At 32.6% G+C, this 24715-nt stretch overlaps 2 protein-coding genes and 1 long non-coding RNA gene across 3 annotated transcripts; 1 reads left to right on the forward strand and 2 right to left on the reverse strand.

Moving 5' to 3' along the window:
* Positions 1-914: 914 nt before the first annotated feature.
* Positions 915-2642, forward strand: LOC130629892 (interferon-inducible GTPase 5-like). The gene is made up of 3 exons (XM_057443269.1): positions 915-1034; positions 1089-1321; positions 1407-2642. Exons 1-3 carry the CDS (start codon positions 915-917, stop codon positions 2212-2214), a joined length of 1161 nt encoding a protein of 386 aa, XP_057299252.1. The 3' UTR covers positions 2215-2642.
* Positions 2643-6375: 3733 nt separating this feature from the next.
* On the reverse strand, positions 6376-9150 carry LOC130629903 (uncharacterized). Its single transcript, XR_008982026.1, has 2 exons — positions 8517-9150; positions 6376-6903 (listed from the first exon to the last, which is right to left on the reverse strand). It is a non-coding gene; the product is annotated as an uncharacterized LOC130629903 (long non-coding RNA).
* A 6320-nt stretch (positions 9151-15470) lies between these two features.
* On the reverse strand, positions 15471-18411 carry LOC130629904 (sulfotransferase 1C1-like). The gene is made up of 2 exons (XM_057443279.1): positions 18273-18411; positions 15471-17819 (listed from the first exon to the last, which is right to left on the reverse strand). The coding sequence occupies exon 2, from the start codon at positions 17812-17814 to the stop codon at positions 16936-16938; it is 879 nt and encodes a 292-aa protein (XP_057299262.1). The 5' UTR covers positions 17815-17819; positions 18273-18411; the 3' UTR covers positions 15471-16935.
* Positions 18412-24715: the final 6304 nt, after the last annotated feature.

Below are 24715 nucleotides of genomic sequence, written 5' to 3' on the forward strand. Positions count from 1 at the left end.
TGTAACTCTAGGTTAGCGAGTTTCACTGTTTTCTCTACTTCACATCGCATTGATAGTTTCAACAGAGGAGAATTTTTTTTCTCGTATGCTTAGAAGTATGCCATCAAAATGAAACAGGTTATTTTAGACTGAGATAAAAGGTGGCAGGGTCAATTTTGTGTCTCCGCAAAGACAAGTTTAGTTTTTATCTAAGGGGGAAGATTTTAAAAAATTAGCACGTCTTGATTGCCGGAGAAACGTATTGTTCTTTTTAGTTTTATTTCTTGTCAACTTTAAATCTGAAATACTAGACTATTTACTTTTCTCCTAAATGTTCTATATTAGTTCTTTCAGTTTTACCAGACATTTATACTTTTGAAGATTTAGTAGATTTAGTAGAGTACAGTTGTCAGTGACAATGGATTGAGCTACAAACTAAAGAAATGATTTACACGGGTCAGACGGATTAGCTGAGAAGTCTGCTTTTTAACAGGAATGTATATTAAGAATTAATTGAGAATAATCGTTTAAAATCAGTTTTTAAACATTTCTGGTGATGTATGCAGATAATAAGTAAAATCAGCCAAATAAGGGGTTATTTTTGGGAAGTTATGATAAAATAAAGATAAAAAACAATCTTAGAAAAAAAAAACGCAAAAAATAAAAGTAAATCATCACACAACGCAAAATTTGAGATAAAATCAATATTTTGCTTTCGCAAGACAAAGCATTTTTCTTACTAATAGGTTTTTCCGGGAAATGATTTAATATATATATATAGTACAATTAATCACTGAATAAACAATTCGTTTAAGAGTTTATTTACGCAGTCAACTGTAATTTGTTTATTAAACTTCTGAACGCCTAGCTGTGCAGATCAAAAATAAGAAACCAGACACAACATTCTTTATATTATCTCTTCGTATTCTGAAAAAATGGATAAAGTATGTTCCGATCTTTTTACTGATGACTACGTGAGAAGACAATACAGAGTAGTAACGCTTGACGATGTGGAAGATATCAAGCAAAAAATGGAAACAGAAGGGTTGGATTTAGTAAAATCTTACATGGAGTCAAAGCTAGATGGTTGGAAATCTTAACCTCTCCATTGTGGCATTACTGGTTCTTCTGGCACTGGAAAATCCAGCCTTATAAATACAATTCGGGGTCTGACACCTCGTGATGAGAATGCAGCGAGTGTGGGTGTTGTGGAATGTACAACTAAACCAACATCTTATCCGGACCCTAAAAATCCAATGGTGCAGTACTGGGACTTGCCATGTGTTGGGACCCCGAAATTTCCAAAAGATGAAAGTTACCTACAAAAGATTGGTTTTGAAAGGTAGGGTGACTTTATTCCAATTTATATTGCTGCAGCTATTCTGTGTTTTGTCATTATCATGGTATATCGTTGATTTTTTTTACAGATATGATTTCTTTTTGATCATTACGGCCAACCGATTTAGCGAGAATGAAATCTGGCTGGCATCACAAATTCGAAAGGCTAAAAAAAACTTTTTTTTTGTCCGAAGCAAAATCGATCAGGATTTAATTAATGAGAAACGATGTCGTGCCAACTTTAAAGTTGAAGATGTCATGGAAGAAATAAGAAACAACTGTGTTAAAAAACTCCAACCCGATTTTGGCTACCCTGATGTTTTCCTAATATCTAATTTTGATCCACAAAAGTATGAATTTCCGTCTTTGTGTTTGAAGTTGATTGATGCACTTCCACAGCTAAAAAAAGAAGCGATGACACTTTCGTTGCCATCCTTGTCGGACACGATGATTGTCGAGAAAAAGAAAATTCTTCAGAAACGAGTATGGTACGTGTCGCTTATGTCTGCTGCTGGTGCCTGCATACCTTTTCCCGGTGTGTCCAAAGCAATAGATACGACACTTGTCTTAAAGGAGTTACAAATTTACCGACAACAATTTGGTATAAGTAAAGAAACGTTAGTCAGTCTTTCAGAGAAAGTCCACTCAGACAAGAAAGACATCCTCAACAACGTGCAAATACTAACATCTATAGATACACCTGAGAATGTTCTAAGTTTATTTGATTCCTTTTCGTCAAGCATAGCCGCAGAAGAAGTTAGTCGATATATTCCTGGCATTGGAACATTGATTTCAAGTGGATTAACCTTCGCAACAACATATCGAATGTTGAACGGTCAGTTGGATCAGATTGAAAAAGCTTCTAACGAAATTATGGAGTTGATTCTTGAAACATGATTGATGCAGACAAACTCGATAGATACAAATGATTGTTTTGTTTGTATTTTGTTTATGTATTTGTAAAAATTTGTATTTAATTGATTTCCACCGGCACTGATCAGTTATTTTTAAACTTAGAAAACTCGGTAAAAAGCGTTGGAAAGAAAAAATAATTTCAAACCAAGAGGGCCATGATATGTTTTCTTATTGATTTATTTGTTTTTTAGAGATTCTAATTAAATTATTTTGTAAAATCGATAGCATTGGACTGCCTAATTTATCACAATGACGATGCATTTTTCTTATTGTGTCACTTCTTAGAAGTTTTAATAACTTTTAATTGACTGTTGAGGTATTACGTAGGTACAAACTTGTGTTATTATCTTAATAATGTTTCTTGTATTTGCAAAATATAAATAAGTAAAAATAAACATACTTTCAATTTAGTTACCAAACCTCTTTATGTTTATAACTGTCAGAAAAATCTAAGAATATTTTTGTGATAAAAATAAAATAATAATAACAGCAATTCACAAGAAAACGTTGTCAACACTAAGACGGTCCATAAAACGACCTACTTGGTGCAGGCCAAACTTGAGGAACAGTTAATGCAAGAAAAATGGAGAAGTATTTCATTGTTGGACCACCTAAGGACGAGGAAAAAATTATTTTGTATTAATGTATAACTAGCCGAAAGCCAGTGGATGAAGCAGTACAGGATGTCTTTAAACCATTTGGTTTGTTGTTGCCTCGTCTATAAAATTAGTTCTAGCGGTTAAGTCATATAAAAAGACAACCAAAAAAAGACAACCATCAGTTAAACCGTAGTGATCACATCGTCATGATTGAGCCCAGGCCCATTTCGTGATTATCATAAATGAAATAACTTAAGTAAAATGATGATTACAATGCTTGCAGTAACACTTCGAGAGCGCAAAAAATATTATTTTTTTCTTCAAAATACTGAACAGACGTCCACGTCATTGACCGGATGCATTAAGGTCTTAAATCCATTATTCTTTATTTCTCTATTGTTTAAACAATATTGTTAAAAACAATAGGTCTGCCTATTGTTTTTAACTGAATAACACAGCATGATATTCTTATAAAGCATATTCTTATAAAAAAGCGTGTATGTGTACCCTATTCTCACTCTATTTAAAGCTTCGCTACCCAATCGCACTGTTCTCCTCATTGCTTTATGTTAGCACCCTTCATCACTCGTCCGGTGTTTCAAGGAAAAAGAAATAGGCGTGTTCTGTAGAAAAATACAGAGAAATAAAAACAATGAAGAGATAGAATAATGATCAGCCTGGTTAGAATGTTGTTATTTTTATAAAAAGCGTGTATACCGTGAAGCATCATATTTTTGATATTGTTTCCACAAAAGATTATTTCGATCAAGCCTGTTTTAACATCTTATGTATTGTATTATGTCTCAAAGTTCTTTTAGCATCTGACTAGATTTATTTAATAGGCTTCAAAACTTAACATGATTTGTGGTCACATGTAAACTTGCATACAGCACTTTGGTTCTTTCAAGTGTGAATTAAACAACAGAATTGGGTGTGTCACTATTATGAGTGTATTGATTTGCACCTTTTTGAAAGTGAGATAGTTTATGCAGTCTCTGCATCTTGTTTATATTGCTAACGGAGTCATTTCGCTAAAAAAAAATACTATATTCCAAGCTTGGTCTATCAAAACAAGTGTTTAATCTGAAATTTACGTGAAACAGTTTTTCCTAATCGAATTGAATTCGAATTATTTAAATCAAATTTTTTGCAAATTATTTTGTTTGTGTGTACGAGTTACCGGCTTCTTTAAGGAACTGCCGCGAAGGATAATTCTCCTTTAAGACAGAAAGAGTACCAAAACCACCCCTGCACTTTCTACATGCTGCAGTACAATCTTGCAACTTCAGAAAATGCGCATCAACCAAAAACATCTTTTAACACGTTCAAAACCGACCAACAGTTTCTCAGAAAAAGACTTTACAATGCTCGTCTACAGAAGCAAACAAGACGTATGATATACGCAAACAACCTCGCGAATAAAGTTTACAAAAAGCTGTCTATCAAATTGGGATTTTTGTTACGAAGTTAGACACGACATATTTTACTATTCAGATACGCAATAATATTTGTTACACACTTATTTTTCAAAATTGATTTGTGAGACCTTCCTGAACGGAAAATTCCTCGAACTTTTAATTTTAGATGGGTCCGTCTTGGGTGAACCGACTGACAGGAAGAAGAAAGACCACAAACCCACAAACCCCAAAATTTGCGAAATTTATTAATTCAGTTAATTCTGCCTACATTCACTTTTAAAAAGTTTGGTAGAAACACCTTTATTTACTAGTTAGTTAAACAAGTGTTTTGAACACTTGTCTTATCTTTTTAAAAAATAAAAAATAAAAAAAAAGTAAAAATAGTTACCAAGATGAGATTCGAACACACGACGACTCCCGTGTCGGTGCTCAGGGAGGCAAAAATTTCCATTCTTGTAGGACACATTTGCGTTTTAATACAAGCTCACGAGCTTGTAATAAAAAAAGAATGTAGTTAAAAGTCTTCTTGAGGCTAGAAAAAGGTGAAAAAACGTTGCATTATTAATCAAGTACTTGACGTCATTGCAACAGAAGGTCAGGAAAAAGATCTTACAATTTTTTCTCTTAACGTCCTTGTAAATACTTTTGATTATTATCAAGTTATTTTACTTCATCTTTTGTTCGACTTTAAAAATATATAATGTTTTTTTTGTTTTTTGATTGGGTGTCCCAACTCTCCAGTGGAGGATTCGAAGTATCGTATGTAGAGAAAGGATGTTGTGTGGGTAAAGGGATGACCTAAGAAACAAGAGCTTCATCAGACGCACAGGCCTTATTTCTTATACAACTTTCTGCTCGGGTAGTGAAATTGATCTGTGATAGAATCAAAACAACCCGACCTGGCGTAAGCGGTCGGTCATTATGGAGGGTCTGTTTATAACGAAAGGGTTACCTCTATATAATTCTTTCTCGATTTGTTTGTTGGCCATCCTTAACAGATTTGGTTAGTGATTGATAACAAACCACTTGCGATTATTAACGAGGTGAAAAAGGAAAGGGAAAAATGTGCTATCTAGTTGCTAAAGAAGACTAAGTCACGTGATTTTATGGGTAAATATAATTGGTAGGTGAAAGGCACCTGTAATGGTGAGATGTTAATTGGTTGAGAGAGCCACTGCGCCTTGGGTAAGTGACGTAATGTACAGCTGGTGAGTAGCGAATGTAAAACAAGGCAGAGGGGCCGCCTTTATTTTAAATGAGGTAACAAAAATTTATGGCAATGTAACATGCCCTTTGTCAATTTTTGGATGGAAGGGGTAATATCTTTTCGGCCAACACATCTCACCCGGTCTTTAAAACAGGGTTACTCATCTGATTTCTACACCTTTTTCTATATAAGGGTTTGAAGTAAAAGTTTCAAATGATTCTTTCCATATTGCCATATGATTCATCGACTTTGTGCCTTTTTAATTTTCTGTTTCATTTTTGACAAGCCATTATATAACAATTGATTTGTGTTATTGCAGATTCAACTTTTGACCAATAGTCACACTGTTTCTAAAACTTGCCCAACTAACTAGTAGCGTTATTTAAATTTAACGTCTTGGTCAGTAGTGACGTTTCCCACCATTTTTTTAAAAATTCTGCCTTGTTTATCTGCCTTTACGTGGTCACATCTGCTTAAATAAAAAAGCTACCTTATATTTTATTTTTAATATCGTCGCTCGGCCACTCATCACGAGTAAGAAGTGATAAGCCAAAATTCCGCTCATACTTTGTTTCGCATTATGACCGAAAAAGCTTTTATGGAAAGTGTTTTTTTATTTATTTTCAGGATTATGTTAAATATATTTATGTTGAATACTTTTGACTTAAAATAGTTATGTTCGATATTAGAATCGAAAATAAATAAATCGGAAGGAAGTTTTCTTTTTTAAATATGCGCAGTTACTTTGTTCCATAAAAAACTATTTCAAGTTTAATGAAATAAAAAAATGAGTGAATTATTGAACCCGTTTGACATACCGAGATGTTTCACTGCAAACCATTGTATCCGCGATTAAAGTACATTATTTGAAAGCCTTCAGAGTGTCTCCTTTTTGACACGAAATTACACAAACACATCATCAGTTGATCATTTTTTGTTTCCACTAAGGGTATTAAAAATCCGTCTGTTGTACTTGATAAAGAAATTTAAAATATATAAATCAAACATTTTATTACTAGGCATTCTGGGTTCATATTTGCTACGAAATAGCAGCCATAAGTCGCAGGGAAATAGATGAGCTTAAATGCCAATCACATATACTCGTATACAAAAATGACTTCCTACTCCAAGAAACATTGTAAGTAAGACTCGTGTCGACAATAACCTAAAGCACGAGCGGATAAATTGTGTGAAACCATCGGGCAAACATAGTTTTTCCTTTGTGATTGTATTTTCCGAGAGCTTCAGAATTCTTCTTTAATTGCGAAGGTAACGTGCGAGTATTTGTTTGTTTGTTCTTTTTCTGTCGTTGTAGCTTCTTTTCTCTTCGCGTTTTCTTGGTAATTTTTACGATGAATTATGATGGAGTCCAATATCTTTTTGTTCCATTTGAATTTGGTTTGTTTAACATTATTTGTTGAATTTGACGATTCCATGGTGTGACAACCTAAAAAGAAATTACGACGATGCGATGATTTCTTGATTTTTGATTTACGCGAGTCCAAATATATCTAATCTATATAAGAATTTAAGCACTTTAATTCACATTCTTCAATTATCTGGTGATTCGGGAGAGATGTTGCCTGTATTGTCTATAACGTTTTAGTTGTGGTCGAAAAACAAGATCAAGGTTGCAGTGACCACCCTTCAATTTTTGTTTTGGCAAAAAATTGCAATTTTAAGTTATTGAGTTATTAGTCTACAATTATTGTTAGTGAAAGTTTCACCAGAGTTTGCTTAATTTTTGCGCTTTACAGACCGGGCGTCGATCTCTTCGTAAAATAGGCATTTCAAGAATGATGATGCTCTTATACACAAACTGTACGCCTGCATTTGTTGATCGAGTTAAAAACATACTCGTACAGTTTGCTGTTTTGGTTAGTTATATCCATATCATACTCACACGATGTTAACCTTCTAACATTGAAGAAAATACCCCAAACGCTGGCAAGCAATATCTTTGAAAATCTTATATTTACTTTAAGAATAGTTATATATATAAAAAAAAAAATATTTTTTAAGTCTAAAATTGACATAACCAAACACAGACGGTACCAATAATTCTTTTAGATTGTACTTTATAATTGTTAGTGGGTTGAAAGTGTTTTTATCATCACTATTGGTTTATTCCCACCAAGGAGAAGCTATACTGATAGATTTTTCAGACTGAATGTAATGATAGTTTTCATCTAACTTTTTAAATTTAACTTTTTGCTTTTGATCTTCTAATTTTTGAATGATTTGGTTTGTTTTTGTTTCCACAATATATGTGATTGAATAGAACAACAACAACAAAAAACAAAACCCGGAGAGATAACCGAAATTACGTTTTGTTCTCCAATGTGTGACACTGTATTCAATTTCTGTAAACAATTTTTATTGTTGCAACTCAGATGATGAGTTATGAAACGTCAGGTAATCTGAGATAGACAAAGGCGAGTGGAAGTAGAGAACATTTTACGCTGAAAACATCGTTGTGGTATTGAGCACTAGCATATACAAAAAGACACTTTATCGGTAAAAAAATCGTTGGTAAAAAGTGACGAATCTTTGCCTTGTTGGCTGCTATTTTTTACCGACGATTTTTTTTCCGAAAAGGTATTTACAAATAGAAGAGCATATGTGACGTATCTAACTTGGATGCGCCGTCTTGTCGATCTCTACTAAGGGATCTGTTGTAATAAGTTAGCGATGTCGCTCGTCATACTTTACAAATTTTGTAAAGTATGACGTAATATGTGTGTAATGACGTGTAATATATGACGTGTAATATTTGCTTCCTTTTTTTATTAGACAAATGCCCTTTTAACAAGTCAATGTTGACAATGAAGTGACGACGTAAACAGCGCCTATTTTCCTCTAAAATCTCGTGGATGAATTGTTTTTAAATGGAAACTACTCATTTTTAAACTACGCATATAAAGAGGCAAAATTTTAGAGTTGTGACCATTTGTCAATGTTAAGAAATGCCTTTTAATTTTTGATGAAGATTGAGGGCTAATGACAACGTAACATTGTAAACATTTAAAAATTGGATTGTAAAGAAAATATGATACTTACGAACTTTTGAGCAATGTAATAATTCTTCTTTCTTAAGCTTTAACCTTTTACTTTTTTATATTTAAATGTTTAAAAGTGTAATCTGCTTTTATAGTAAAAAATCACGTGACAGCGTGAGTGTTTAAACAATACATGTGTTTGCTTAAAAAATACGATAACTTTTGCGAGGCAGTTTCTAAACAAGGAAAACACCGAAATTACTCCTCTCGCTTGTGATCGAAAGTAGAACTCAATTTCTTTGAACATTATTCTGTGTCATTTTTTTATAAGTCATGTGGTCTTTTATGACGTCAATTAATAAGAGAAGGAGTCAAGGAGAGTATGAAACCAAATATGGCTGAATGTTATGTTACTAAACACTTCTATGTGCTAAAACATGTCTTTAAAATAAAACGTTACCAAGAAAAGTATGTTTCCAGTTCAATGTGTCATTTTGTGTCCTCACTAATGCTATAAATGACTTTGTCATATCTTCACATCTTTGCCCCCCCCCCCCCCTGTTCCTCCCTGTCACACTTCCTTAGCTTTTCACCAGAATAGGAAAACACATTCGGATAAAGAAGTATACTTTTTAATTCACTGCATTCAAGAAAAATATATATTCTGTATTTATAAATAAAAACACAAAAAAAGTTCTTCTTCTCTCGTTTTAAAGAAATTTAATTTGTATCTATTTTGATTATGACATAAGAAAAAAAACATTCGCTGAAACTAAAACTTGTTTGTTAAAATCGATGACGTGTTAATATATAAAAAATGGTTAACCTACGCCAACATGAAACTTGTAACCGTTGTCAGCGTTATTTTTTACGCTTCCTGTGAATGTTCGGCTTTCAAATTGTGTTTTTTTGACAAGATAAAGTTCTTGCTTAAAAGCATTTATATTAAAAATTTTCAAAATACAATTTAAAAATTGAGTCATTGTTTTGCCCTACTTTTGTACTTTTTTTACTTTTTGACAATTTTTTTTTACAATACCGAATTAATAAATAGTCAAACTGCCCCTATTTAACAGCATCGTTTTTAGTTGTTGCAAAAATTTTGTCGAAGTGCCCAGTTATCTGCAGTAAAGAAACATTATTTGCTAGCTTATTTTTATGACTTTAGTTTCGTCACATGAGTTCCTAATAATCTTGAGGAATGAGAGAAATCTTAATGATTCATGAAAATCACATCATTTCTATTATATCTTTTTGATAATATGTAATTATTCGTCTAGGAATATTTTATTCGTATTTAATTACCATATATGGTCAGTTTATATAATACGTAGTATCTATATTACGCAAAATGGTGCCACAAGTAACGAGACGCACTCAATGGGGTAAAAAAAAGAACGGGCGAACCTGTGGATGTTTCCAAGGACCACGGACTAAGTATACTAGTATTCATATACTGATGATAGAGAGAACAAAGTCAAAAGTTTTAAAAATTAATTACAAACAACATTGTATTTCTCTTATTACTATGTTTTTTCTTGTTTTTATTCTATCTAGTCAATTGAAAACCGTTTATTTGAGCGTACAGAATAGTTCTCCAGTATTAAGCAGTAATGTGTTGCCATAAATACCATCATAGAAACGCAATAGGATAAGGAGAGAAACCGCCAAGATGGTCTAGGTACAAAATTCAGCACGCGAGCAAATTTAAACCGAATTTCCGAAATTTATTTTTTTTGAACCAATAGACCTTTCGCGAATTTCCTAATTATGCCAAACTTAATTAAAGAGGTCGATACTAAAAATGATTTTCATCCCTAAATTCATTATCACAAGGTAGAACAAATTACCTAATTTCGTAAATATTTCTCTTCCTTAAGTGACTCAACTGCCAGCTGAAAGTTACGGTCAAATCATTCTTACAGACGAGCTTGCTAAGAATAGCCTCGTTTTCAAAACAATTACTTTTTTCAAATTGAAATAAAATCCAACCAGAATATTATTTTGCTTCAATAACTTCAGTTTTGTCATGATAATTTGATATTCTACCTAAATATCCTTATTTAAAGAGCATAGAACCATTATAAAATTTTGGATGACGTTATAATTATTATAATTTATGAAATTCGGGAAAGGTGTATTTGACATAGATTTTCAGGGGAATAGTGCACCATGAAAAAAAATTTCTAAAGCAACAACGAAAAAAAGTGCAGTTAACTTCACACAAATAGTGACGAAACTGTTTCAAAAACCATTTTTTAAATGTTTGCTCTGTTTTATATTCCATAGTCTAAAAGGTAACTTGTTTAAATAACTATTTCTAAAACACGCTGTTAGTCAGTTGCCTGGTTATAGTTGCTACGAATTCTTCTGATAGCATGATAAGCGTAAAAAAGTCCCGGGAATAAGATTGAAAAAGAATGTCTTAGCTACATATATCTAGTAGAAACTTTCAATTTTGCCTTTTGGGGTTTCTTTTCATCTACAATGTTGCCAGCTGTAAAACATTAACACCAAAATAATATATAAAACTTAACAACTACTAACTAGAATGCATCAGTTTTTTTAAAAATTCTCGTAGGAAATTTACAGTATTTAAGCTACTGTCGTCGACATAAAAAATACAAAAACTAATCTGATGCTATATTAGAGTCTCCTTCTGCCTATCTCAATGCTGAAACAAACATCTTCCATAGGCAATTCTGACAAAAATTAAAAATACGAAAAGAGATTCTTGAAGAATTAAAAGTGTCTTACAAGATTTTATCAACGACTTTATTCAGCCATATTCTTACACAACCATAAGAGTAATACAATTTTCTCTGTGAACTAATCTAGAATCACTGAATCATCTTAACTATCGTTAGGGATGTAATTTCACGCGTTGTCTTATTTTAACGAAAAGAGAGATTCACCAATCAGGTATTTGCAACTCGTTGGGAAATGAATTTTCATGAATTAGAAACTTTGATTTCTTATGAGACTACAGTAATTATATTAACCTTTTATTTTTCATTTTCCATGAGGATAATAAGAAGGAATATTCATACACCCTTCCTGTAATCTGTTTTTATCCCTCTACCTTATCCCTCCTAAGCAAATTTAATCGACGCATAATTGTCTTTCTAGGCGGTTTATATGGTGAATATATTTTGATGAAGCAATAGGTGAAGCAATAGTTAAAGCAAATAATTGATGGGATGGAAAATCGCAAAATTTTCTTTATTTGCGAAGACCGTTTTACTCAAGGTTTATTTGTTAATAGTGCAAGGAAGTTATTGATCATTTCTTAAGAAAGAAGTTCACAAATAGCGAATTGTAAATGTTGAATCACACCGTCAATTACCTAAAGTACAAGAAACAAAACAAAACAAATAAATAAAAAGAAAGTGTCGAATGTAAACATTTTTGGGGTAATAAAAACATTATTTTTATTCCAGCAAAGATTTTTCGAAAAATAAGTATATAATAATACAATTATAATTTCTACTTTTCGGCAAAGCGATTGTTCCCGAGATAAATCAAAACAAACGAAACTGTTTAATTCTCTTCTTGGGAATTCAACTTCGGTGACAACGTTTTAAATATTAATCAAGAAACTATAACTATATCAAATTCGTTGCCATATGGTCTTGGTATCTCAGTTCCTCGAGTATGGAAGTTCTTCATCGTTGTCTGAAAATAGAACGAATAGCAACGCTAATATGAGGAAAACATATACAAACAATGTTGCAAATTGGATTAAGATTCGTGGTGTGTGACCTTGTTATGGAGTTCGCTTCGCAATTTCCACGTCCGTGGTTCGGTCCACAGCGCGGGCATCTTTAGCAAATGTCTTCGCCACAGCTACGGGTCAACCCATGCCGTGTGTAGGAATTTGGGTAGGCAATGCCGATGATTACGTAATGTATACATTCAGAACACAGGAACCACGTTGATAACAGTGTTTCCAAAACTGAAATGGCTATATCCTGTATAAATATTCGGAATAATAATAATAATAAATTAAATTTTTAGAATATCACCAGAGTAAATAAAATCGCTTTCTGTAAAATATTGCTCCACTGTAATCAACCGGTTGATAGAAATGTTTATGTACTTATCAATCGATAAAAGAAGCTAAATATCAATGCTTTGACTGACTTGTTAATTTTGATGAAATTGTACTAATCCAATCCACAGAATAAAGAAGCTAAACCTTCATGCAAAATTTACGCTACATGTATTACAAAAGTTTATCTCTTAGCTTCACGGGAGACATATTCTGACCTTAGTTTAAAAAACGGGTCAGAACACACCTTTGCAAAATGGTTTTAGTAAATTTTTATTCATGAAGAAATCAAACTTTTATTTGCAATTTATGTGAACGCGGTTCATGCTTGTTGGACGTACTGGATGAAAAAAAAGCGCTCATCGTGCTTTTATCCAATATGCTAACGTGGAACCTCTCCTAGATATTCCCAGGACTTAATGGTCTAACTAATTCGTTGCTAACCTTACAGCGAATGATCATTATTCATTATATGAAAAAATTTCTAATCGGATAATTTTCTCACCAGAAATTGTTTAACTTCCATCCTGAATAGGCTTTTTTGTGGTATCGAGACATTTCAATTATTTTTTTTTCAAAAATTTTGTTCGTTAACTGTTTCGCAGCAGAAAGGTCATGCCTCTTTGACCTGCGACGCCTTAAAACTACTTGATCTTGTTAGAAATTCCGTCTTAATTTCTTAAATGGCCAAATATCACGAGTATCCTACTCGTGATATTTGGCCCTCTGCTTGTCACCAAAACTGAAAATGTTCAGAACACTAGGGTATATGAGCAGCACCGTAGACAAAACTCTTTCAAATTTTATGCTAGAAAAACAAACAAACCCTCCTACTAAATTGCCAGAGAGACTTCCCTGAACCCCTTTGATTTCGATTAAATTTTATTTCGTTTAAACTAGAGTTGAATTAAAATATATGGCATAAAAATAAACTTACTCTTCACATGCTGTATAGCGGCTGATATTTTAAAACTCGCATCATTTCTGAACAAAAGTGTTCCGTCATCTTGATGAAGTTTGATACGATATCCTTGATGACGTAAGTAGCGATCGGGATAATTAGATGATTGAAACGCAGCGTAACCATTGAAAAATTTGTTCATGATGATTATAAATGAAGCATCGTCTTTAAAAAGTTGGCCGTTATCGTTTCTGTCTACGTAAGCAAGAAACCCCCGGTGTCGTATATACGCATTTGGTTCGGTTAATGATTGGAAACTGATGGTTCCGGGTTTACCATTCAATCCTTGATAAAAGAAAATAATGATATTATTTTTTGAATAGCATAGTACGCAATAACAATTTTGTAGCGGATGGACTATAGATTGTTCTGTCTTTAAAAAAGACAATTAATTCAGAATATAATCGTGACTAGTTAGCCGTGTTTATACTGAGGAAAAGTGGTCGTCTGAGTTAAATTTCACGCATTATTAAAAAGCCAGGATATTAAGGTGTTCAAATTAAAATAGTATTGAAGATAAGTTAATTGGTTGTTGTAGGTAGATAGTTGTTATGACATATTTTATGATCAAGCTGTGATATTTATATATAACTCAGTAGCGAAAACACCAGCAATCAATGACAAAACTTTAGATCATAAAAAAATAAAGTAATTTTGCAATGAAATAATATTATGTTGATTTAATTTGTTCCAAATTGTGCACCGATTTGTTGTGCGAATTGAGATACAAAAAAGAAAAGAAAAATTCATTGGCTGATGACCTTGTACTGTGTTTACACTATCAAAGAGAATAATTTGTACAACGAACTATCCGTCTTACTAACACATTTATTGATATATGTTGTGATGGCGCTTCTCTTACCTGACACCATTTTAAAACTAGGTTTTCTGGAATTGACAATGTATGCTCGGTTTCATTTTTTTACTCCAATGCTATAAGTTGGGTAGTTCTTGGATATGAGGGACTGAGGACCAAAGTTCGATATAGCTAAATATGAAACAGTACATTTATTTATTGTACTTTTACCAGAAAGAGCTTAGCGGTTAATTAAATATTTTTACTTAACAGTGCAACACGCACAAATTATGCTCATCAAGTTTTTTTTATTTCAATCTCAGAAAAATCAAAAAGGATTATCTTTAAGGTAGGGACTACACGTAGGTAATATGTACATTCTCTACATAAAATATTTTTGTTCTAAATTTCTGACAAATACATGCGCGATGAGGCATCATTTCTACCTTAACCCGTATGAATAGGGTTAACCTTGCCATTTAATCGTGTTTTACTGTGTAATGCCATATTAAAAAGAAGTAATTGTCTCAGTTAAAGTTTTGGTCACAGGAAAAGAACAGAACACTATCTGGAACATCTGTAGTAGAACGCTGGCCGAAGCGATTAAATCAGTTAACAATATTAAATGCCTTGTGTTCAATAATTGTCAGTAGTTAAAGTTATAACGCTAGAAAAAAATCATTGAATTTAACAACTGGTACCTACACAAGACAACTGCAGCCATGGCCACAAGTAACACCACACGCATCATTTTGATAATTATAAGGAAAAATTTTAAATAAAATTTGTTTAATATTATTTGTTCCTCAATAATATGGTAAATAGATATTATATAAATAGATAAATAAATGAATAAGCCCTTTATTACTTTCTGTATAATACCAGTATCGCAATTTATCGTTTTATTTTCTTTCCCTAACCGTTTGGAAGAAACTGTATTTATACAATGACATTGCAATTATCTTTTTAATTTTGATTTCGGTTTACCTAATTTTTACGTCATGCATGTAAAAATAGCAATGCACCTGCGAAGCGGAACTTTTTTCAGATGCTTTTCCACCTTATGAATCATCACGAAATTACACTTAAGAATTAGCATGTAAATTGGCACAGCATGTAATATATTCACGCTGATTGTCAGTCGTTAAAGTTACAACTGTGAACATTTCAGCCATTTCAGTCACTTGGGGGTAATAAAATAAACAAATACGAAAATGTTTTTTCTTCTATATAAAATCAACAAACACGTGTTTCTTTTTTTACACTTTTAACTCTACCATCTTTAGTCCTAATGCCGTTCTAGTTAAACGGCACCGAGAGTCTAGCAAACAAAAACAAATATGGCGGCAATCTAACAACAACTGCAAGCCATGCCAACAAGTAACACGAATGAGAAAAAATATTCAATTTATTAATGCATGTAAACGCAACAGCAAAGCAATTTTTTTTACATCCTTAATTCTGCCAAGAATGAGTCGTCCCTCGATTAATTATTATAAGAAAGTAAGTTAGTCTCATAGTCTGTTAATAAAAAATTTACCTGCGCCGTAGAAAACGTTATGTCTGACATTTTTTGTGTAAATGTGCATTATCAGGAAACAATATTGTTACTACGTGCTTGCGTCAACTCGTAATTGTTTGGCTCGCACTAGGCTTTTTAGTGAGTTTGCGTATACGATTTTAATTGTTCAATGACTATGCATCTCACACTAGCGGAATATTAGCTAATACCAAAATAGAGTAAAACCAGGACTCTGGGTTAGATTGAGTTTCAGACAAATACTGGGTCTCGGAGCTTTAAACAATTTTTTTACGATAACGAGTTCCATTATTACCGATAAATGTTTGTGATATTTACAATTGTCTTATTTTTGTTACTTGAAGAATTGTCGATGTCTTTGAAAATTAAACTCACTACACAAAATGTTTTTGACATGTGTGTGAGTTTTTAGCTTTTTAAAGTGAGTTTAAGCCGTTAAATTCAAAACACGCGGAAACACGCGGAATGTACGCGCTATGCGTGAAATAAAAAACAACCTGTTAATCTGCTTGAACTAACTTAAACCTCTAGTGCGAAGCAAGATTTGATATTACTCGATTTACGCAGTGTTTGGACGCAAGAAAGATAACTTCTTCAATTGAGCTCTTTGCTAGTGCTTACTTTCAGTACAGTGAAAAAAGTGCTTTTAAATATAGCTAGGGAGGAAAAGGAGCTATATTTAGCTAATATAGCTAAATATAGTACATAGCCATAATTATTATGCTTGGTAACCTGAATGTTATTTTATTTATTTCTTTTATCACACTCAATTACTTTTGTTTCATCTATTATGTTGTTTTATAATGTATCAACTTTGTACATAAAACAGAGCAAACTTGCTAATTTTAACTTTTGTATAATACTGATGATGGCGTCAGCCGAAAAGGTCTTACTTTTCAAAATATATATTGACTTTAAAATAAAAAATAGCAAAGAGATTTAATAATACTTGATCGATTCTGTTTTTTTCAATAACAAATTTGCGTGTTATTTTTCAATTTCTTTGTCCAAAAGATTATTTACGGTACTATGAATAAAAATCTCAGGTTGAAACAATTTACAACCTGTTAAAAACGCATTCTTACAGTAACAAAAAATCGGTATAAATTCTGACTATTAATGAAAAAAAAAATCATTTCAAAAGTTCAGGAACAATTTCTCGGCATTTATCATCTAAGAATTTGATTTTTTCTTCATCCAAATAATTCTGATGGTCACCAATTACACCTTTACGAACAAAATCTTTAATTGATGGAATATCCAAAACCTTTTTCATGCTTTGAAAATTAGCTGCTTCTTTTAATGTAGACATCAATTCAGATGTCATTTCTACATCAACAAATTTCGCAAGCTTTGTAACTGTCTCCTCAAAATTTCTAATGAAATCTTCATAATGTAACAGAAGAGTATTTCCATCAAAAGCATCTAACCAACCTCTATACCATTGATACCAATCTCCATAAAGGGTAGAACCCGATACAAACATTTTGTAAAATGTTTCAAATTCAAGTGTGTTGTATATCTCTTTTGGGTTTGAGGAATCATTCTTATATAAGTAATAAAAAGATACCAATGCATCTTTCACGTCTCGTGCTACAACAACCTTTTTTGCCTTTCTCGATTTTGGTGCTAGCCAAACTGGCAAATGTGTTTTTAAAATACGTTGAGGAGCTTCCTGTAAAGACATTGCAATATCGTAGCCAACGAAGTCTGATTTATATTTCCTTATTTCTATAAAAGGAGATATCTCGTCCATTTTTTCCTTACCATTGTTAAGCACTTGATCACCTCCATACATCATTACCAACAACAATCTCTGTGTTATTGTTGTTCCTGATCTAGGAAATGTGGCTAATAAGATGTCTGTTTCTTTCAATTCCATATTATGTATTCGTTCCAAATAGATGGGCGGTAAGTAGCTACCAACTGTCATAAAATTGACTCCATCTGTTACAATTTGTTGGTCTTTAACCTTGGGAAACTCGTCACTGCAAGGCTTTGTTGCAATCATTATTACTGAAATTAAATTAACATATGGCAAATTTAATAAACCTTGTTCGTCAAAATAAAAATGGGTGTTAGAAGAGTGAAATTGGTGACAAGTAGTAGCCAAATACATTGTTATATATTTTGCCACAATGTCAAAATAATATCTTTATTTTGCTTCCAAACTTTATTATACTTACAAATTGATTAGTCGAACTTTTCAAAGAATCCTTAAGATCATATGCTGAATGTGAAATTGATTGTATGAGAGTTCAACTTAACTGGACCATTATTCACACGATATTTTTAAATTCATTGTAAATAAGAATATAATATATTCTAGAATTGTCTATATTATTGGAAAACCTTCCAGTAGTTGGAAAGACGATACATATATAAAGAGATTATGTAAACTTATATTTCTCGTTTTTAACTCATAGCGAATTATTCAAACATAATTTTTATTCTTGCTACGTTTTTTACCTGTGACACGCTATGGAATATAACGCTTGCAAATCTAACTGTAAGATACAATATTTCACAGCATTCTCTTACGTACTTTTACCAACAACTGCCCTCAGCTTCAAATTATATGTTACTAGAATGCATGTTTAAACAAGTTGGATTAACATGAATGCTTTTTACACATTACATGCTGTGAACTGTTTGTTTTACTTAAAAGGTTTTTAAAATCGATCTTGTTAAACATTCTAAAATAAATTGATAGAAAGTAAGTGCGTAAACAAAACTATCATTTGTAAACAAAGCACAAAAAACACAATATATATATAGAAACACTGTCATATGTAAATATGTACAATGTGTCAGTTTTGTACATACATACAAACATGACAACACAATAGACTCTCTATAACTCAAACATCTACTAAGATCAGTGTTCACAATATCAAATTTTATCTATAGATGTGGTAGAACATCCATTCGTTGGTTAATAATAAGTATTTTCAATACATACAATATTTGACAATACATAAAAGACTTTATCGCAAGTGGGGTGAAGGAATATACGGAATAAAAATTTAAGGAAATTGGAATTTTTCATCCAGTATCACTCCTTATTACTCCCCTTATTTATTGGTATTGAAGGATATTGATACAGAAATAATTATTAACGAATGTCATAAAGACATAATGTAAGATCAGAACTTTGCCAATTCAACTTAACTAAGTGCAAATATCGCGAATATTATTTTAATTTATCACGATTTTTGCGTGTGGAATATTTCATCCTGAAAGACTCAAAAATTTTATGTTGTGGAACTGTCAGTAACAATAAAAAATGAAGTTAATCTTGTTCTCTTTAATAGAGTATCAAAATAGTATAATGTAAAATCTCTAAAGAATGGAATTTTTCATCCAAAATTACTCCTTTGGCGATATTTTCACTTCAGTTTAGTTGAATTGGCAAGTTAAGATTATTTTAAAGCCTATGTGACTCCGAGAATTTCTATAAAACACTGAAGAAGACCATTTGTCAACTATCATTAATATTTGAAAAACATCACACGCTTTCTGTTGTGGCCAACTTAAAAGTGGAATAATCCATCCTCTATCACTCTTTATTAAAACTTTTTACTATATTTCTTAAGATTAGACAAATAATATTCGATAAATTCATTTTTATAGTTAATAGCACATCCTCTGAGTTTATAATACATTCCACTTTGCAATCAATTTTTCACTCTATTTTTGGAATAATTCATCCTATTTTACTCATTTCAACATTTTTTTTACATCTTCTCAAAGTTTAGAAATAATATAATCAGAGAGTGAAATTTCAAAACGGTATCTCTTATAGATCAGAAGTAATTCACTTTGGAATTTTTCATCCCTAGACACCTAAAAAAGCTTTCATCCTAAATTACTCCTAACTTTACACTTAAATTGCCCTTGATTCACTCACCCAATAGAAACCGGACAAAATGATTTGGGATATTTCATCTTTTTTCTATTTTATTTTTCTAAGATGGAGGCCCATAAAATATATTTTATTAGAGGAATAATGACCAGCCTGGCCGACCTTGTTTCCACTCAAGCCATCTATGCCTTTTTGATTGATTTTATAGCGCCGCTCCAGTAACGTGTCCACGGCTAAGAGGCCCAGGGAGGGGGGATGCAGGCTGGTTAAAACTTTTAATTCTTGCTTTACAAAATAAAGGGGTTAATGTCCCAGTGTATCGAGGAGAAGGTTATAAATAAAAAAAAATTTAAAATTCAGCACACAAATGGTTAGATCTGTTATAAAAAACACACACACAAGTAACAGGATAGAATAATGCGTCGTTTGTGAATTATACTTTTCTTGCAAGCGTTATTAATCTTGAACCCTATCAAGCTTCTCTTTAGCTTGGCTGGCGCGAATTCAATTTCCCAGAAGTGGACCAAGAAGCTCTGCGAATGAGGTAGTTGGCATCTGAACACTAGGTTGGCTTAAACATAGTTAGCTTACTACACGGGTAGAAAATGATATTGAATAGGAACAAAATATTTTGATATTTGACATGTATATAGGGTGTGTAGCAAAAAAGTTTAAATAATAAAAAAATACCTTATTGCCAGACATTTTTGACATTGTTTTGATTTTGTTTTTGTTTTGAAGCCTTTGCATTGCTATTGCAAACTTTCCATTGTTTGCACTCATCGAACACAACACCGTTTGCAATGTTCGATAACTCAAGATGACATAAAAGCGAACTTATAAAAGGTATCAAGGTATTTTTTTTCCGATCCGACACAATGCGGCTGATTTTTGTTCACCTTGTTGGGGGAAAACGGGATGAATATAAGACGGGAGCATTTTTAATGCAAAACACTTCCCCCCAACTTTTGGTTAAATAGATAGAGTAAGCATTACTGTGTATTTTCTTCCTTGTTTTCTTTCCCACTTTTATAATTATCAAAGTTTATTAGTTAATATGAAAAATGGATTAAGCAGGAACACAATTTGAACATTTCAATAAAAAATATATGCCATTGTTTAGTCGGGTTAAAAAGTCAGAGAATGTATTAGTCGGGAAGTTAGTCGGAAAAACATTTATGCAGGGGAAACTTCCAGTCAATGAGTGACCCTCTCTCTTCCCTGTTTTTTCTGGTTGGTAGTTATTTCACCATATTTTCATTGAATCATTTTACTCACTGAGTCCAGGAGTTCATAAAGAGTTCTATCGCAAAAATATCGAAGATATCCTGAAAACATTGAGAATTTTTGAAAATGAGTGTTTAGTTGACTTTTGTCAGTTTTTCATTTCCTATATTAAACACTTTCAACGTAGACTTGTCTTTTTTACATTTTTCCAATCACAAATAACTGATAACATTAACTTCAGGTTAAAAGTAGTTTGTGTGAAAATTGAGTTTGGGAGGCTAAGGAAGGAGCGTAAATTTCTCTTTGAACACAAAATAATCTCTCACCAACAGAAAAAAACACATCGTTGACGATTACGATCGTGTCGAAATAGGTTAGTCCATTTCCACACTTAAAAGCGCGGATAATTAGAGCCGCGACAAACACCCATTCATTTGTCTCTAATTAATCCCTTGTATAAATACCACTCTCTCAACTCAAGTAAGAGTTTTTGCAACCTCATCCAGGCTTCTTTTTCTCCCTCTGATCTGATATGAGACAGCGAAAAATTAGAAAACCCTGGCGGTGGTCAGTTCGTCCTGGGGATTTAGGCGAGTCACATTTTAATAGTAGCAAGCGGTCTTGTTGCATGCTAACAAAAGATATAAGGGAAGCGTGCTGAAATGCGAGTTAAAATTTTGGGAACTAGTGACTAGCCAGGTTAAATTCAATAATGTAGTATTGGGAGATTGACATTTTTATACAACTATCGCTGGAACAAAAATTATATTACTTTTAATGCTAGAATTGTTTGTGGAGAAAATAGAGTATTATGTGGCGCAAGTATGCAAGCCAATCTGTATCTCCAAGTCTATTGTAGTCTATTGTAAAAAAATTACACTTCTGTACGTAATTTTAGGTTCTTTTGTATAAACAACGATTTCAAATAAATACTTGTTCTTAATCGTACTTATTTTAAACAAGGAACGTTGTCAATTTCGCGAAAGAAAACTTTCAGCGATAGTTTCATTTTTAATGTTTCAAAGAATAAACTTTTGCGAGAAGAGTCAAAAATCGCGACCTGCCCTGGTCATACTTTAAGGGCAGAAACTTTCGCGGGCAGAAATTTTCATGATTTTCGCGATAAAAAATTTAACCTGAAATTCGCGAAAAATCAACTTTTTCTAAAAATCGCGAAAGTTCTTTCCAAGTTTTAAAAGCCGAAAACTCTTAAATAACTGTTCCGAGGACAAGGGTAGAAATAACAGAATCACAACGGAAAAAATTGCTCCAAGCCGACTCAATGTAGGGAAATCAGCTAAAAATCAAAAAACGGAAGAGTTCGAATATCTTCGGATCAGAAATTTCAAATTTCAAGGCAAAAAACGAAGAGAAGAGTGAAACAATTTTTTTTGTTGAATTTTTTCTATATAATTTTGATTGTTTTCTTATATCAAGAATTACTCGATAACAATACAAACTTCTTGCTGGTCTCTCTTCTTTTTTTGCCGCTCAAAAACATTTCACGAATATCTCTACTCCCATTTCCAGAATCTTGATCCGAAGTTGACTCTTTCTTTCTCTTGTTTTTCTTCAACGGTGTGGCAGGCATGCCACTTAACGGAAGAAGTGTCATCACAAAATTGAAAATAATATGATATTTTTTTTTGGCAAATGCCCAACTGTGTCTCCATTTTTATCAACCTTATTTATATACATAATATATACCGTAGTATTGTTATTATTTCATCGGAAAGATATTCCATTTATAAAATCAATTTTTATTTTAATTAAAATTCATTGTCATTCGCGAAAATTTTTGTAAAGTTTTTGTAATTTTGGAAAATTCGCGAAAGTTTTTTCTGTAAAATTTCTTCCAGAAGTAGAATTCGCGAAAAGTAAATTTCGCGATTTTTGATCCTCGCTAAAATTTCTGCCCGCGAATTTTCTGTCCTTAAAGTAGTACTTACTCAAATATTGCACAAATGCACCGACGGCTCTACATAGCCCCCGTTTGTCTCTGCGCAATATAGCTTTACCGCAGCTTTAATTCGTACCATGACAGGAGAAATTAATTACGTCATGCTAACAGGTGCACAAAAGGCAGTTCATGTGTATTTCTCACCGGAAAAACGACTAATTCCTATAAAATCCATTACTTTTCTGTTTTAGTAACGCAACTAAAAGTTAGATAATATGGGAGCAAAACAGACTAAAGACGTACAAGAAAATCCTGCATTGGAGCACAACAAAAATGATTCAAACGCACAAGGAAATCAAGAACATGTATTGGAAACAAATCACTCGCTAAAATGGAACGAAGATATACCAGAAGACTCTGAAAGACATCGAGAACACATAGGAAAGAGACGACAGAGTCGTATAGAGAAAATCAAAAGTAGAAAGCTACCACACACTGTCAGGGTGAAGATTGTGGAAGAAAGCGGGGAGCAGAAGCTGGAGCACGGTGGTCGTATTATAGGAGGAAGCGATCATGGAATTTGTCATTTGGAAAAGTTAAAACGCCGCAAAATGCCAGTTGGTATGAGAATATTTGGAGAGCATCATTACAAAGATTAATTTTTTTGTTTGTTTGAAATCACAATTCATAAGAACTTTCATAATATTGGCTTTTAACTGATTAGCGTTAGTTTATGTTTTATCGACACATCATAAATTATAAGACATCATAATCCGAATGCTTAACCTCTCGCTTTTCATTCCAACTACTCACAGGGTGGTCATAGATTTAAAATAAATTTGAAATAATGTTAGGAGATTTTAAGAAAACATAGGAGGTTTTAGAACTTTGAAAAGACAACTACAAACGCATATAAAAACCATTCCATATTTCTGGAGATTAAATAAATGGACAGTTACTTCTCCACACTGGCCATCTTTTTTCAGAACGAAAAACTATACGCAAATAAAGTAAAATGCATAACAAGGATAGATAATTTGAAGAGGTTTTATGAGGAGTAAATAGTTCTGGGTCCAATTTAACATTATTTAGTAGATTTTAGGGTATCACCACACTGACCCAATTTTTACCGCCATTAAAAGTTCAATCATTGCTAGATGAGCATCCCAAAATAAAAAAAAATCAAACTAAAACGAGTTCGCATCTAATCGATTTACCCACTGTCACACCATTAAAAGCATACAAAATAGCGCGAGATTAAGATCTTCCTTCACCATTTCAAAAAAAAGGAAGCAAATGACCAGGGTAGCATGTCTTTCCCGTCAGGTTTTTTTTTTAAACATATTTATTGAAACACATTTTAGGAATCAATTATTTTAGAAGTCAAAATTAAGAAAAAGGCTAATACAGATAAAAACCATCCCATATTTTGGAAGTTGACAAAAGGTTAGGAAGGAATGGACCGTTTATAATCAGGCCTTTCCTAAGAGGCTGGTTAAACTAAGTAACACTTGGAATGAAAAACGAAATGTACGCGAGGGAGGAAAAATAATTTAGGTCCAAATTTTAGTTATCCAGTAGATTTTAGTATCTTTTAGGTTATTTGGGAAATTTTGGTCTATTCAGTCTTTATACAGTCCATGTACAGATTCTGATGCGTAAAAACAAATTCTAGACTTTCTAAAGATTTCTTGACATTTTCCTACAAAATTGAAAAAGAATGGGTATGGCAAAACCTTACACCGCAGTTTGGATGAGGATAAACAGAATTATTTTTTCTTATTGAAGAAGAACTACTTTGTTCATCACTAACATACTACATTAAAATGAGCGGGATTCGATCCGCGGTCCCCAGAACTGGGAGCCGCAGACAAACCCACTACACTACGTGCGGCAATATCTTAGTGATGAACTCATATA

Source organism: Hydractinia symbiolongicarpus, chromosome 2, assembly GCF_029227915.1.
Source record: "Hydractinia symbiolongicarpus strain clone_291-10 chromosome 2, HSymV2.1, whole genome shotgun sequence".
Taxonomy (NCBI): domain Eukaryota; kingdom Metazoa; phylum Cnidaria; class Hydrozoa; order Anthoathecata; family Hydractiniidae; genus Hydractinia; species Hydractinia symbiolongicarpus.